Source organism: Telmatherina bonti (genome assembly GCF_933228915.1).
Source record: "Telmatherina bonti genome assembly, contig: scaffold_266, whole genome shotgun sequence".
Taxonomy (NCBI): Eukaryota; Metazoa; Chordata; class Actinopteri; order Atheriniformes; family Telmatherinidae; genus Telmatherina; species Telmatherina bonti.
In genome coordinates this window covers 54-17,368 of record NW_027634721.1, presented here as the reverse complement: position 1 = coordinate 17,368, position 17,315 = coordinate 54, and the positions used below count along the sequence as shown (strand labels likewise).

The window sequence follows — 17,315 nt, the reverse complement described above, 5'->3', positions numbered from 1 at the left end:
CCGAGTCCTTGCAGGGAACCGATCCGTCTTGTTTCCGCATTCCCGCAGCCGGCGTGCGCACTGCAGGCTCGGGGCTCAGAGCCACGATGTGAACAGAACAAACCGGTTCCTCCGGCTTATCTCCTCAAGCGGCGCAGGCGGGTCATTATGTTTGACGGCAGAGGCGGAAAGGTAACCCGGGGGACTGAGAGGCTGCTGGCTGTGGGCTCTGACGGGCCGTTTTCGGTGTTTTAAACCTGAATCGCGTCTTTCTGATCGGTGTCAGTGTCAGAACAAAAGGCGGCCGCGCGCGCCCCCTTCATGTCCCGGGATGGAGAGTTGCTGTCGCTCCTGTATGCCGTGTTTAGGTCGGCTCTGGAACTGGATCTGGCCCGACGTCCGCTATCCGAGGGTCCCCAACCACAACGACCATGTCATCGCGAACCCCGGGGCGGTGGAGATCAGCACCGTGTCGGGCCACGTCCGCATGCCGTCGCCCAAGAAGCGGCCGGCGCAGCTGTACGCCGCGCTGTTTGACTTCGAGGCCCGAAGCGACGACGAGCTGACGGTGAAGGAGGGGGACAGGCTGTCGGTGATCGAGAAGAGAGGGGAGTACGTGCTGGCCAAGAAGCTGACCGGGACCCTGGAGTCTGGACTCATCCCGGCGAACTACGTGGCTCTGCTGGAGGACGAGTTCGCCAAACACAAGTGAGTGTTTCCATTCCGCTTTCATCCACTTTTCTTTTCTTTTCCACCTTGATTTTACCAAAGTATCACCTGATTGGTGCTGATGGAGAGACTGGGCTGTGATCTATATTCTTGTTATTTCTGATGGAGTTAGAAAACTACAGACTGATACTGAAAACAAACTGCACCGATACCGGGATGATCCTGCCATTCTCCTGCGCTTTGACACACAATGACAGTAGCCGAGGTTTGACCTCTGCACAGGGCTGATGGTATCAGGTGTCTGAAGTCACATCTTCAGGGAGAAATTGGTCTGAACAGCATGACTTCTGCAGTATTTGTTCATCTGCATGATGGCAAAATTAAATTGTGAATAAAACCAATATAATTCAATTCAATTTTATTTATATAGCATCAAATCACGGCAATGCCATCTCAAGACGCTTTACAGACAGGAAAATATAATGAAAGCCAATTCATTATAGCCTATATAAGGAGACCAACAGACTCCCATCCTGAGCAAGCACACTGGCGACAGTGGGAAGGAAAAAACTCCCTTTTAACAGGAAGGAAACCTCCGGCAGAACCCGGCTCAAGGACGGGCAGCCATCTGCTTAGATCTAATGAGCTCATATTTCCGTCCCAGTTGAAGATAAACAACATGTCATTTGCTGAAACTGGGAGATTTTATCATTTGATGGAAAATATGAGCTGATTGTGAATCTGATGGCAGCAACATGTCTGTAAAAAGTTGGAACTGGAGCAACAAAAGGCTGAAAGACTTAATGGCTCAGAATAAAAACACCTGGAGGAGAATTTGATAATGTTACCTGGCAACAGGTCAGAAACAGGGCCAGGGATGAAAGGAGCACTTCAGAGAGGCAGAGTCTCAGATGGAACGAAGACAGATGTTAACCCATCTGAGACAAACGGTGTAAACATTGTGGAACAATTTCAGACAAATGTTCTTCATACATTGAGGATCCACCATCTGTGGTGGATGATGTCATCAGAAGGTTTAGAAAATCAGGAGGAGTCTCTATGCGCATGTGAAAAGTTGAAAATTAAAACTGGATGCTGCTGATGTTGAGGTTCTCAAGCTGCTTTACAAACAGACATGATTCTCTATTGTGTTATTTATTATCTCCTCCATGAGGTTACGCTTTTGCCCGTGTTTATTTATCTATATGTTCCTCAGTTTCTTAGCAACTTCACAGAAAAACTACTGGGTGGATTTTTGCTAATGTATGCATGAATATAATACTTTGAAGATCCCAGTTCTCCTGTTCCACCATCAGGATGTGGTTCAGCATGGTGGAAGGTCTTCCCTGAAAGAGACGTTGTCTGGATGGGAGCAGATGTTTCAGCATTGATGGAGCTTCCCAGATGTGGAAGCTGCCCACGCCATCGGCACTAATGCAACCCCATCCCATCAGAGATGCAGGCTGATAACAAGCTGGATGCTCCCTCTCCTCTTTAGTCTGCAGGACACGCCGTCCATGCTGTCCACAAACTATTCCACATCTTCATCCAGGTTTCCACTCAGAACATTTTAAATGAGCTTTGGTCCAGAGAAGATGGCGTGTTTCTGGATCCTCTTCACACATGATGGAGCTTTAACCTGCATGTGTGGATTTCAGGATGAACTGGGTGGTTTCTGGGATATTTCTGAGTCCATGCACTGGTTTCCAGTAGAGAATCATGTCTGCTTATAATGATGTGCTGGCTGAGGGCTGGGATATACTTGTTCTGACGATCTGCTACATCTTTACATATATTTGCTGTAAACAAGCGGCAACCTTCGGTGGTTAAAATTGAAGTCTATGTGGAAGTAGGGCTGGGTATCGATTCAAATTTTCAAAATCGATTCGATTCGATTCATGAGGGCCCAAATCGATTCGATTCACGATTCACGATTCGATTCACGATTCGCGATTCAGAATGATTGATTTTTTACTTGCATATGGAAAACATTCCCAGAAAAAAACAATGCTGCAAATAGTAGAAACTTCTAGCTTTAACTTGGTGCCTTAGTAAAAATAGGAATATTTACATTAATAATTGCACCCAGTGCAGTTACTTGAATCATGTATGCTTTATTGAACATGACCTGACCAAAAACAATAGTTATCAAATTTATTCCAACCACAGGGCAGGCTGTGTAAATAAAGTAGCAAAAATGCACTGTAAACTAATAGCTTTCACATTCCTTTCACAGGCACACAAAGTTTTTTGTGCAAATGTTCCAGTGGCTGCAAAACAAAAGTAACTTTATCATAAGAAATACAACCACACAAATAAATAATAGTAATTATAAGGAAACAAACAGAATTTAAAATATTCTGAATTGTTTAAAGTGCAACAATAAGTCAGGTCTTTTGTAAATGTAACAAAAAAGACACAAAAAACATTTAGGCCTTCAAGTAAAATTCTATATTGCCTTTAAAGATTTTTTTTATCCTGAACTCTGAACTCCCTCTTGTCTTATTTTGGTCATCACTGCATTGACACAATCAAAAATCAAACAGTGTACAAAATATGGAAAAGCTATTGCATATAGCAAACATGTTTAAGAAAAACTTGTAAACTTTGTGGCATGGAACTCAAACTGTCCATGAAACTTAAACCTTCCACATGTGTATGCTTTCTCAATTAATCTTGAGTACTTGAAGATTTTTTTGCAAGAAAAGTAGTTGATCTACATGCTGTGAAGTGAGGCAGCTCCTTTTTGCTGTAACAATATCGCCAGCAGTTGAGAACACTCTTTCGGATGGGACACTGGTCCCAGGTACACATAGGTACCGCTTTGCTTGACGAGCCAAAAGAGGATATTCCTCAGCATGCATCTTCCACCACTGTAATGGATTTTCAGAAAGTGGAATATGTGGTACTTCCCTGTATTTTTTCACTTCTTCCTGTGCCTTATCAGCAAGAGTTTTGAGTGATGCAGAGTCGTTTGGCTTGTAGGCTGATCCAAGAAGAAACATCAGTGCAGAAGATTTCTTTTGCCTCTTCTGTGGGCAACACTCCTCCTCGGCAGGCTCAAGGGAAGTCTCTTTCTGTTGTACAGGTGGCGTTTCCTCAACTGGGTCACCAACAGCAGATTCTTCCTGTTGAAAGACAAAAAACATTCAGAATAAACTTAATTGTAAAATTAATAAGGTACCCACTGTGGAAGTCAACTGTTAAATATTTCTGCCATAAAATGGTTTATAATTTATATTCAGATACAGGTGTTTAAAAAAGTCATCACTCAAGAGGAACCAATTATTTATACTTCTGTACTTGTCATGTAACTTACATCAGATGTCTCTAACTCCACTTGCTCCCCATCAGCAGCTTCAGTCATCAGTCTGTTGAATGTGTCATCTCGAGCAATATCGGACAGGAAAGGAAGGGTCTTGAAGCGAGGATCTAAAGCTGACGATAAATACAGCTTGTCCTTCATAGTGACATATCTGTAAAAAAATTAAATATATTTAAATTACATATATCTCATAACATTGATAATACAATAATATGTACATTTACATAAATTTATGTACGTATTATACACAGCAAGACAGATATAAAGCCATACCTTGAGCTTAAGTTGTCATATGCAGCAGTCTTGAGTTCTTTTATCACTGTGGAGTCACAAGGTCTACAGGTCATCTGGTCCAGCTGTGCCTGCAGAGGTGCAATGACTGATGGAGTGGGTGTTTTTTCCTCAGACATGACCAGTGTTGCTGCTTTCAGTGGCTGTAGAGCTTTCACCACATCTTCAGCAACTGTTATGTCAGCCTCTGTCAGAGTGCAGAGATCCTTTTCATTCCTGCGTACTTCAGGTGACAGCAGAGCTGCTGAGATTGCTGGTTGCTGCTCCAGAAAACGGTCAAGCATTTCCAGTGAGCTATTCCAGCGTGTCACAACGTCAATGACCAGCTTATGCAGAGGAAGGCCCAGTAACCTTTGCTTGTCTTTAAGCTTGTGACTTGCTGTGGTGCTACGATGAAAAAATGATGCGATGCGCCTTACTCTACCTAGCAGGCGTGCCACTGCGGGGACTTTGAGGGCTGCTTGTGAAGCTAAGTTGAGTATGTGTGCGAAACAGCCGACATGCATAAGGCCCATCATATCCACAGCACGCACAATATTTGCAGCATTGTCCGTTACAAGAGCTGGCTCTTTGTCTGTCAGGTCCCATTCTCCAATTGCTTCAAACAGTAAGTCACGTAAATGACTCGCAGTGTGGCTGGATTCAACAGCTCTAGTCTGGAGAACATGCCACATTAAATTCCACTCGTTGTCTATGTAGTGAGCTGTAATGGTGAGGTATGATTCCGTCGCTCTGGATGTCCAACAGTCACAGGTAAGGGCGACTCTAGCTGCTGATTTAAGTGATGTTGCTATGCCTTGTTTCACATCTGCGTACATGTTAGGAATCGTTATTTCACTGAACTGTTTACGTGTGGGTATGACATAGCGTGGTTCCAAAGTCTTCATAAGGCCGCGAAAACCGTCATTTTCAACTGCGGAGTATGGTTGTATGTCCTTGCATATGTATGTGGCGATAGCGTTTGTTATTTTCTGGGCTCGCGGAGAGTTTGCTGCTAACTTTATTTCAAATGCCTTCTCGAGCTGCGTTTGCCTCGGGGCTAAAGCAGACTGTGTTTGTGCCGGGTGCTGTCTTGTTAAATGGTTACGAAGATTTGTTGTGTTTCCACAATACCTCACTTCCATGTAGCAAATCTTGCAAATCGTTTTGCTTTTATCCAGTTCATTATTACTGTCTTCGTGTTTCTTAAAACCGAAAAATTTCCAGACATCTGCCTTCAAGCTTGTTGGCGCTGCTTCCACCACCTCCGCCATGTTTGTTTTGATGCGCAACGCTCGCGTGGTGATGAGATCTCGCGTAGCGCGACAGTCACATGAATGTACGGGGAAAAATACATATTAAAAGGATCGATTATGGGTTTTATGAATCGATATCGGGCTATTAAAAAGAAAATCGATTATAATCGCTGAATCGATTATTTTAACCCAGCCCTATGTGGAAGTGCATAAAACTGCAGTTCCCCCTTCATCCACTAGGGGCTGCAAAACAGAGCGAATCCCCATAGACTCCCATGTTAAAAAGACCAACTTTACAGCAGAAATAAACATGTTTACAGCAGAAATGAACATGTTTACAGCAGAAATGAACATGTTTACAGCAGAAATAAACATGTTTACAGCAGAAATAAACATGTTTACAGCAGAAATGAACATGTTTACAGCAGAAATGAACATGTTTACAGCAGAAAAAAAACATGTTTACTGCGGAAATAAACATGTTTACAGCAGAAATAAACATGTTTACAGCCTGGTTCAAAAATTCATTTTAGGTTTAATAGGTCAGGTTTACCTTCATGACAACTGTGGGGGGAGTGAATTTTTTTCTAACTCGCCCGTTTTAAAGTAATTTAATCTAAAAATTCTGCATATTTAGGGGCGTGTCCTTTTGATTGACAGGTACCCCATCTCCCGCTTCAAGTCAGAAGAACGTAGAACAACCGCGGTTTTTAGCCGGTTAACAGCGTGGCTTAGCTTTAGCCCGCGTACCTCTGTTAGCTGGTTAGCTCCTGTTATCTCCGGGTTAGCTCGGTTAGCTCTTAGCTACAGAAAGCTCGGAGTTTCGCTCGATGTCAATCATCCACCATGACGCTCACAGCCCCCCTCTCAGCTCCACCTCTGGTTTATCAATCTGTTGCCAACTATTAAGGCACTTAAGACTGTTTGTCGCCGTGCAGCGGGGAGTTAAGGTCGTAAAGATGCTGGTCGTTGAGAACAAGGTCGGAGAGGCGCTCTTATGAACTATCCATCGTTGTGTTTTCCTCTGATCTCAAACTCGCGCTCTTGTTCAGCCTACGTGCCAAACAAACGCGAGGAACACGTGTCAACCATGTAACGTACATGAACATGTTGCTAACAATAAGCATTTCCCAGCCCTTAGGACAGGGGTCTCTAGCTCCACCCCTCAAGGGACACAATTCTGCAGATTTCCTTTGTTTCCCTGCTCCAACACATTGCATTTACATGCATGAGTCATTGTGAGGTTGGATCCATTTAATTTGAGTCTGGTATCTTGAAGCAGGAAACATAAAAAACTTGCAGGACCCTCAAGGACTGACTTTGGACACCCTACCTTAGGACCCCAAGATCAGCGGCGTCCTGCTTGAACCTTGAACCTTGTCCCGCGCATACAGAGACTCCTCCGGATTTTTTAAAAATCTTTCGATCTTAAACATTTTTCTGAAATTATCCCACAGTTTTTAGACCCAGTTTGTGTCTGTCCTCCTTTCTATCTGGACATCTGAAATGTTCCTTTTACACCCATCATGTTGCAGAGGTGCTGCTGAATAACCTGATCAGTTCTGAACGTCACGTTTCCAGCTTGAGAATCTCCTTTAAGTCACTTTGCTTGAAGCTTTTGCTCATCTTAACTGAAGCAGGACATGTTGAGTGAGTTTAGACTTTCAGAAGAGGTTACAGTGGAATGGAAGTCAGCGTTTGTGAGAAAGTTCAGCCATGGCAAGGGAGCCTCACTGTCCCTACAGATGACGTCTAAAACAAACAACGCGCCATGAAACGCTGCAGGCCGGCTGTAGGATGAACAGTTTACATCTGTCTCCGTGTGGAGGCGTTTATGTGCAAATTAAAGCAGGAGCAGCAGGGATTTCATGGCCTCCCTGGTCCGATACGACCCCAGGAGGAGGGATGTCTGGGTCTCCTGGACTTGTTGCCTCAGATGAAGGACCGAGGCGTGTTCATGGAAAATAACGTCTTCTGACAACTTTCACTAAAAAGTCCAGAAATAATCTGATGAACCTGGAACTGTCTTCTGTCTGCATCATTAAGCTGTCTCAGAAACAAAAATCACATTTTCTGGTGAGATATGTCCGTCAGTTTTTATATTATATTTATATTTATGATGAGATGTCATGGAGCCTGGATTTTTAGTTTATTTGATGCAAACTGCAACAAACAAGTTTCATCAGATCTTCTTATTGATTCAATCCTTCATCTTAAGCTGCACAACGACACAGTGGAGATGGACCAGAACCAGGAAGAAAAACCTCTATTAGAACCAGAACCAGGAAGGAAAACCTCCATCAGGACCAGAACCAGGAAGGAAAACCCCTATCAGGACCAGAACCTGGAAGGAAAACCCCTATCAGGACCAGAACCTGGAAGGAAAACCCCTATCAGGACCAGAACCAGGAAGGAAAAGCGTGCACGGCCTGCGAGCGTGCCAGTCTTCAGCGCCCTGCAGCTGCAGGTCCTCCATTATTCATTCAGCTGCAGTGAGTCTTCATGTTTCAGCAGAGTCTTCTCCCAAAGGTTGACTTGTGTTACCAAGCCAAAACCGTCCCAACATGTCCCAACCGCACGCCAGCACTGCTGCAGACACCAGAAACAACAAAAACCACTTTTACCATCGTTACTGGACCGCTTATAGAGTAGTTATTGGGCCATAACCCATAGGCCGCTTTACCAGGTCCAGCATCTAGAACCACGTTGGACCCTTTTTCCTTCAGAACCGCCTTAATTCTGGGTGTGATAGATCCACCTCATCCCAAAGCTGCTCTGCTGGATGTCGATCTGGTGACTGTGGAGGCCGTTGGAGGACGGTGAACTCATCGTCATGGTGGAGATGATGTGAGCTTTGTGACATGGTGCATCATCCTGCTGGAAGTTTCCATCAGAAGATGCCACACTGTGCTCAGAAAGGGATGGACATGGTCAGCAGCAGGACTCAGGTAGGCTGTGGAGGTTAAACCAGGTCATCTTGGTACTAAGGCTTGTTCCATCCTCCACGAGAAGCAAGAACTGAGTTCTGTCTCTCGAGGCTGCAAGAACAAGAAAAAACTTCTTGTTCGTCAGGTCCATCCATCCTCCAGGAGTCCGAGTGTTTTAATGCCACATGTAAAAATGTTGCCTCTCCCTGAGCCGTCACCTTATCATGGTGGAGGGGTTTGTGCGTCCCGAAGATCCTAGCAGCTATGTTGTCGGGGGCTTTATGCCCCTGGTAGGGTCACCCATGGCAAACAGGTGTCTAGGGGAGGGACCAGACCAAGCACGGCTCATAGACCCCTATGACGATGACAAACCTGGGCATAAATGTTCCCTTGCCCGGACGCGGGTTACCGGGACCCCCCTCTGGAGCCAGGCCTGGAGGCGGGGTACGAGAGCGAGCGTCTGGTGGCCGGGCCTTCGCCCATGGGGCCCGGTCGGGCTCAGCCCGAAAGGGTTACATGGGCCCCACCTCCCGTGGGCTCACCATCTGCGGGAGGAGCCGTAGGGGTCGGGTGCGATGTGAGCTGGGCGGCAGCAAGGGGCGGGGACCCTGGCGGTCCGATCCCCGGCTGCAGAAGCTGGCTCTAGGGACGTGGAACGTCACCTCTCTGGTGGGGAAGGAGCCTGAGCTTGTGCGCGAGGTTGAGCGGTTCTGACTAGATATAGTTGGACTCACCTCGACGCATGGCTTGGGCTCTGGAACCAGTACCCTCGAGAGGGGCTGGACCTTCTTCCACTCTGGAGTTGCTCATGGTGAGAGGCGCCGAGCAGGTGTGGGCATTCTCATCAGCCCCCAGCTTGGTGCCTGCACGTTGGGGTTTACCCCGGTGGATGAAAGGGTAGTTTCCCTCCGCCTCCGGGTGGGGGGACGAGTCCTGACTGTTGTCTGTGCTTATGCCCCGAACAGCAGTTCAGAGTACCCACCCTTTCTGGGGTCCTTGGAGGGAGTGTTGGAGGGTGCTCCTTCTGGGGACTCCATTGTTCTGCTGGGGGACTTCAATGCTCACGTGGGCAATGACAGTGAGACCTGGAGGGGAGGGATTGGGAGGCATGGTCCTCCCCCCCCCCCCCCTCTGAACCCAAATGGTGTTTTGTTATTGGACTTCTGTGCTCGTCATGGATTGTCTATAACGAACACCATGTTCCAGCATAAGAGTGTCCATATGTACACCTGGCATCAGGATTCCCTGGGCCGCAGTTCAATGATCGACTTTGTAGTCGTATCGTCGGACCTGCGGCCACATGCCTTGGACACTCGGGTGAAGAGGGGGGCGGAGCTGTCAGCTGATCACCACCTGGTGGTGAGTTGGCTCAGATGGTGGGGGAGGAGGCCGGTCAGATCTGGCAGGCCCAAACGTGTTGTGAGGGTCTGCTGGGAACGTCTGGCTGAGTCCCCTGTCAGAGCGAGCTTCAACTCCCACCTTCAGCAGAGCTTCGAACATGTCCCGAGTGAGGCGGGGGACATTGAGTCTGAATGGGCTGTGTTCCGTGCCTCTATTGCTGAGGCGGCCGGCCGGAGCTGTGGCTGCAAGGTCGTTGGTGCCTGTCGTGGCGGTAATCCCAGGACTCGTTGGTGGACACCAGCAGTGAGGGATGCCGTCAAGCTGAAGAAGGAGTCCTATCGGGCCTTCTTGGCCTGTGGGACTCTGGAGGCAGCTGATGGGTACCGACGGGCTAAGTGGCATGCGGCTTCGGCCGTTGCCGAGGCAAAAACTCGGGCATGGGAGGAGTTCGGCGAGGCCATGGAGAAAGACTTCCGGACGGCTTCGAGGAGATTCTGGTCCACCATCCGGCGACTCAGGAGGGGGAAGCAGTGCTCCATCAATACTGTGTACAGTGGAGGTGGGGAGCTGCTGACCTCAACTCAGGACGTTGTGGGTCGGTGGAGGGAATACTTCGAAGACCTCCTCAATCCTACCAACACGTCTTCCCATGAGGGAGCAGAGCTGGTGGACTCAGGGGTGGACTCTCCTATCTCTGGGGCTGAAGTCGCTGAGGTGGTCAAAAAGCTCCTTGGCGGCAAGGCCCCGGGGGTGGATGAGATCCGCCCGGAGTTCCTTAAGGCTCTGGATGCTATGGGCCTGTCCTGGCTGACACGCCTCTGCAGCATCGCGTGGACATCGGGGGCAGTACCGCTGGATTGGCAGACTGGGGTGGTGGTCCCCCTTTTTAAGAAGGGGGACCGGAGGGTGTGTTCCAATTACAGGGGAATCACACTCCTCAGCCTCCCTGGTAAGGTCTATTCAGGGGTCCTGGAGAGGAGGGTCCGCCGGATAGTCGAATCCCGGATTGAGGAGGAGCAGTGTGGTTTTCGTCCTGGTCACGGAACAGTGGACCAGCTCTTTACCCTCTTTGGGGTCCTGGAGGAGGCATGGGAGTTTGCCCAACCAGTCTACATGTGTTTTGTGGACCTGGAGAAGGCATTCGACCGTGTCCCCCGGGGGCTCCTGTGGGGGGTACTCCGGGAGTATGGGGTACCGGACCCCCTTGTACGAGCTGTCCGGTCCCTGTACGACAGGTGTCAGAGCTTGGTCCGCATTGCCGGTAGTAAGTCGGATTCATTTCCGGTGAGGGTTGGACTCCGCCAAGGCTGCCCTTTATGACCGATTCTGTTCATAACTTATATGGACAGAATTTCTAGGCGCAGCCGAGGGGTTGAGGGGATCCGACTTGGTGGCCTCAGGATTGGGTCCCTGCTTTTTGCGGATGACGTGGTCCTGTTGGCTTCATCTGGTCGTGATCTCCAGCTCTCGCTTGAGCGATTCGCAGCCGAGTGTGAAGCGGCTGGGATGAGAATCAGCACCTCAAAATCTGAGACCATGGTCCTCAGCCGGAATAGGGTGGGTTGCCCTCTCCGGGTCGGGAGTCAGGTCCTGCCTCAAGTGGAGGAGTTTAAATATCTCGGGGTCTTGTTCACGAGTGAGGGAAGGATGGAGCGCGAGATCGACAGACGGATCGGTGCGGCGTCTGCAGTAATGCGGACTCTGCGCCGGTCTGTCGTGGTGAAGAAGGAGCTGAGCCAGAAGGCAAAGCTCTCGATTTATCAGTCGATCTACGTTCCTACCCTCACCTATGGTCATGAGCTGTGGGCCGTGACCGAAAGAACGAGATCTCGTATACAGGCGGCTGAAATGAGTTTCCTCCGCAGGGTGGCCGGGCTCTCCCTTAGAGATAGGGTGAGGAGCTCAGTCATCCAGGAGGGGCTCAGAGTAGAGCCGCTGCTCCTTCGCATCGAGAGGAACCAGTTGAGGTGGCTCGGGCATCTGGTCAGGATGCCTCCTGGACCTCCCTGGTGAGGTGGTCCAGGCACGTCCCTCTGGGAGGAGACCCCGGGGAAGACCCAGGACACGCTGGAGGGATTATATCTCTCGGCTGGCCTGGGAACGCCTCGGGATCCCCCCCGCAGAGTTGGCAAATGTGGCTGGGGAGAGGGAAGTCTGGGCTTCCCTGCTTAGGCTGCTGCCCCCCGCGACCCGACCCCGGATAAGCGGCAGAAGATGGATGGATGGATGGATGGTAAAAATGTTGGTATTTTCTCACCACCTCGATCAGCTGTTTTATCAAAACAATCCGTTTTACCTGCAACAGTAAAAATACTTTCTCTGTGTTAACCACGCCCACCTCAGATGTCCGACCAATCACACAATATTCTCGGAGCCCCACAAGAAAAAAGTTCTGCAGCCCGATGTGTCGAGAGCTGTCTTCAAACACGTCCGCAAGAACAAAATGATGTAATTTTATTTTCAGAGCCTCGAGAACAAGAACAAAGTTCTCACTTCTCGGGACCTAAGTGGGTGAAGAACTCCCCCCTCCCTCGCCAACATCCCACCAGCAGCGGCCTGAAGCGTGATCCAAAGTTTTTACGTAGACTCAAGCAGAAAACGGCTAGCTTGAGTGCCACCATGTAGCCAACATCGTGTCCTTAACCTTCATTCTGACTCTCACCTCCTCGCTTTTTTTTTTTTTTTTTAAATTTCTCCACTTATTTATTTTTATAAATTAGGATGTCTAAGACAAGCATCATGTATCCTCGTCCTCTGTTTCAGTGGTGCGTTTGAGGACAGCAGGACACTTTTTATGATTTTCACCTAAAATGTAAAAATTAAAATGTAAACATTGTTTGGGAATGTTAAAATCATATTTAATGCAGCGTAAAAGAATGAGTTGATTAAAAAGAACACGATTATAAGACCATATTGATCATCTGATCACCTGCAGTAACACTGCATCAAGATGAAAACCCTGGTTTTAGGATTTTTTACTTTCTGTCATTTCCAGCAGCTTTGAGTCTGGGATCTGTCTGATGATAGTGCATTTGTTGTTAGTTTCTGTGAAACCCGAGCATCTTGCACTGCAGACCCACTCTACCTGTAACGTCCAGGAAATACAGCCTGGTTTCTGAAATGTGAGGAGAAGCCTCGGCTCTTTGTGACTACTCGCAATAGTCCTGTGTTATATTCTGTAGGTGGAAATGTTCTGCAGGGTTCTGCAGCGTTCTGCAGCGTTCTTCAGGATTCTTCAGGGTTCTGCAGGATTCTTCAGGGTTCTGCAGCACAAGCTCGGTTCTGCTGCTCTGATTCCATTAGTAAATTAAATTTGTGTTTATCTTCTTCACTGTCTTTCAGCTCACATTGTGCGAATTGTGATCTGTTTGTGAGCTTCTGCTTATTTGTCCTTGTGCTTTGCGAATGTTTTGGCTCATGCATGGACCACATTCTTATTCTTTTTTGTCTGTTTTTCTTCTCTTTGTCTGCCTGTCCGCCCACTTATTCATCCCCATGACGTGCCTTTGAGTTCCATCATTTGTTTCCTGGTTTATTGTCCATTTACCCGTTGTCATGCCAACCTTCCCACCGCATCTTGTCTGCGTGTTCGTCTCTTCTCTGTGCAGGTGGTACTATGGCAACATAAACCGCATTAAAGCTGAGAAGCTGCTGCTCGCATCCCAAAACAAAGATGGTTCCTTCCTGGTTCGCATCAGCGAGAGTCACAGCGACGAGTATACGATCTCTAGTAAGTTCCACATCCGTTTATTTGTTTCTAAATCCTTTTTCAATGAATAATGATTAGAAATCCATGCCGTCACAATTCATTTACAAACTCATTTTTAACATAAAAGCTTTTATTTGATTTATTATAGTTTACCTTGCTTTGATTTGTTTTAACATAATAATCAAAATAATAATTTTAAAAATATTTATTGCTATATATGTATCAGAGGTGTGATAGTACACCAAAGTCATGGTTCAGTACAAACCTTGCTTTTAAGTCCAGTAAAAGAACAATGCAAAACATAAAACTGCTTAACTTTTGTCTAAACAGAAACATGTTTCATTACAATTAAAATTAAAATGAAAGAGCAGCTCGTTGTAAATTCTTCAGCAAAATATTCTTAAATAAAAATATGGCTTAAATACAGATTTACTTTACAGTATTAAGTATTGTTAAAGACAAAGTTGCCAGAAAATATAAATGAAAGTCTTTTACTGAAACTTTTTTAAATGGAAACAATTTAAAACCTGTAGGAAAAAATGCTTCATGCTATATGTAGTGATTTTGTGGTTCAAGCACAGGTTTAACAGTGGATCAAGGTCCCCAAGCACTGGTTTGTCCTTAAATCTTTTGCTATCCATGTCTGCTAGCCATAGCACCTGTTAGCCATAATGTCTCCTACTCATAATGTCCTCTAACCATTATATCCACTAGCCATGATGTCTACTACCTATAACATCTCCTGGCCATAATGCCTGCTACCATAACATCAGCTAGCCATAACGTCCTCCAGCCATTATATCCACTAGCCATGATGTCTACTTCCTATAACATCTCCTAGCCATAATGCCTGCTAACAATTATGTCTCCTAGGCATAACGTCCACTTGCCATTATATCCGCTAACCATAATCCTGACTAGCTCTAATACCTCCTAGCCCTAACATCCACTAGCCATAACACTGTCTAGCCATAACATGTCCTAGCCACTATGTCCACTACCTATAACATCTCCTTGCCATAAAATCCATTAGCCATGACATCCCACAGCCATAAACCCTGCTAGCCATAACATCTCCTAACCAAACCACTTGCTAGCCATAGCATCTCCTAGCCATAACGTCCATTAGATATAGTCTTCTTGCCATAATGCCTACTAGCCATAACATCTCCTAGCTCTAATGTCCATTAGATATAAAGTCTCTCAGCCCAAACATCCACTAGCCATTTTATACACTAACCATAATGTCTACTAGCTATATCTCCTAGCCCTAAAATCCACTAACCATGACTTCTCCTGACTATAATCTCTGCTAGCCATAACATCCACTAGTCATGACACTTGCTAGCCATAGCATCTCCTAGCAATAACATCCACTAGCGTTAACACCTCCTAGCCACAATGTCCGCCCGCCATAACGTTCTCTGGTCCTAAGGTTTGCCAGCTAGTGGGTGTGAATATGTTGCAAATCAGTTACTTTTGTGTGTGGGAACTTGGTACGCCTCTGTGTCAAAGTGAAAAATACAAATATGAATACATGTACCGGTAAACTATGAATAGATGTTATTCTGTACAAAAGTAGGTAAAATAACAAGAACACGCTTTTGTCCTACAGTCCCATAAATCAATTAGTGTTGCTGTGTAAGTTGATAAATATGTTATATTCTAGAAATCTGAGGCTTGATCTTAATTGCTTTTATATTTATTTTCATCTGTTATTTATTCTCTGGATTAGATTTTTTTATTTTTTATTTTACTACTTTTAGTATATATATATTTTTAATTTTAGGTGTTTTATGTTCCTTTATTAATGCATTTATTTAATCTACCTTTGATGCACAGCACTGTTTAACTGTTGATGTTGTAAAAGTGCTTTATAAATAAACTGATGATGATGAGCAGTGAAAGTCCTTGTTATAAATGATTTGGATTCCAGCTTATAGTCACCGCTCTGTGCTCATAATGCCAGAATAAACGAACAGGTCTTTGTGACCAACATTTGTGAGAATATTAATCATAATATTCTTCACTGTTAAACTAATTCAAACTACAACTGGAACCTGGTTGTATCATTCAAACATATGTAGGAACAATGAGGATTTTTATGGTTGAGACAGATGGTCAAAAATGGCAAATCAGAAAAATGCACACTGCTGTATGAAAAGACAGACTAAGTGAAAATGTTTAGGTTCGGGCATATATGCTGACAAAGTCCTGGTAACGTATACAAAGCCAGCACAGTGAAATATGAAACTGCAGCAAGACGGAGCTAAAGAGGGGAAGGGAGGGAGAAAACAGAAAAACAGAAGCTGATGGAGGTTGGTGGGAAGATGGAGAAAAAGATGCAGAAGAAGAAACTTAGAAACAAAAACAGCGTAAAGACAGAACCAACAGGAGACCGATTAGATACTTATAGGTTCTCTGGCACCATTTTATTGTTTCTGATCATGGCAGAATGAACTAAACTCCAATAAATTTATGTTGCTACTCACTCTGAGATGTCAAGTGTTCTAGCTGACTTGTTTTCATGATTTATTTCACTTGCCTTTTATTTAGCACATTTTTCCTACATTCAACCTAATTGAGTACCACATATATGCAGATCAAATATTTAATTAAAAAAATTTAATGTTTAAGTTTAAATAGTAAATCTAAATTAGAAATTCTAAATATAACAAAAAATGTTAAAATTTCTTTAATAAATCTACATCTAAATGCCATGTTAAATCTTTTTTTTTTTAAATCACATTTAAATGTTTAATTGTGAATATTAAAAGTAAATTTAAACTTTTAAATCAAAATATCATATTTTAAATGTAAATGTAAAATCTTTTAAATTTAAAATACATAAATAAATTTAAATAAAATCTAAATAAATAAATAAATCTAAATAAATAAAAACTACATTTTCTAAATTGGGATTAATAAAGTACTCCTATTCTCTAAATATGAATTATTTTATACTTTATAACATGTAACTTTTAGATGTAGATGTAAACATAATTTAAAGACTATATTTGACTTGTAAATATGTGGTCACAGTTATATTAAAGATATTCAAGTGAACTAGCATCTTGAATGTAGAGAAAATGTGCCAAATACAAGGACAGTAATGAAACTCTGTCAGCGATATCTTTAAAAAACAAAACAGTATATTGTGTTCTTTCCTTTAAAGGAAGCAGCTAATGCTAACTCAACAAAAGCTTGGAAACATGAACCACAATTCATACCCCAGTATTGTTGGCTCAATGGAGATATTTGATATATAACAATATTTTTTATTCATGATGTGTTTATTTTGTGTTTCATGACGATATTTGTAATGTTTGCTTTTCCAGCCCGAAGTGAGGGTAAGGTTTACCACTTCCGGATCCAGAGGTCAGCTATCGGCGCGTACTTTGTCTCAGAGAAGATCTCTTTCGCCACTCTGGGGGAACTGGTCTCCTTCTACCAGAAAAACCCTCGCAGCCTGGGCGTGCAGCTGACGGAGCCCTGCACTCAGCAGGTAGGACACCAACATTGTTTCTGTTAGTTTCAAAGAGACACATTTACTGTATATTCATCAATCCATCTGTTTTGGATAACCAGCTAATCAGCTGGAGCTCACCCCAATCAGGCAGCTTAGGCAAACAGCCATGATCATCACAACAAATTCCTGTTCATCAGGAAAAAACAGTAAATAATGTCAGCCTGCATGGGTTGATGTAAGGAAAGAAGCTCATATAGTACATTAACTGGTCCAATGTATGGAGCATTGTAAGGGCCAAAACTAGGACTAATAAAGACCTGACAGCAGTATATGCTTGTTGCAGGTAGCGATTTGCATTTCAAGATAGCTA

General features: G+C 44.9%; 1 protein-coding gene across 1 annotated transcript; it reads left to right on the top strand.

Annotated features, from left to right (window-relative positions):
• Positions 1–310: 310 nt before the first annotated feature.
• On the top strand, positions 311–16,981 carry LOC306774273 (tyrosine-protein kinase Srms-like; the record flags this gene model as incomplete). The annotated part of the gene is made up of 3 exons (XM_079264270.1): positions 311–687; positions 13,376–13,497; positions 16,815–16,981. Coding segments are annotated over 3 exons (666 nt in total), but the record flags the coding sequence as incomplete, so codon positions are not given.
• Positions 16,982–17,315: the final 334 nt, after the last annotated feature.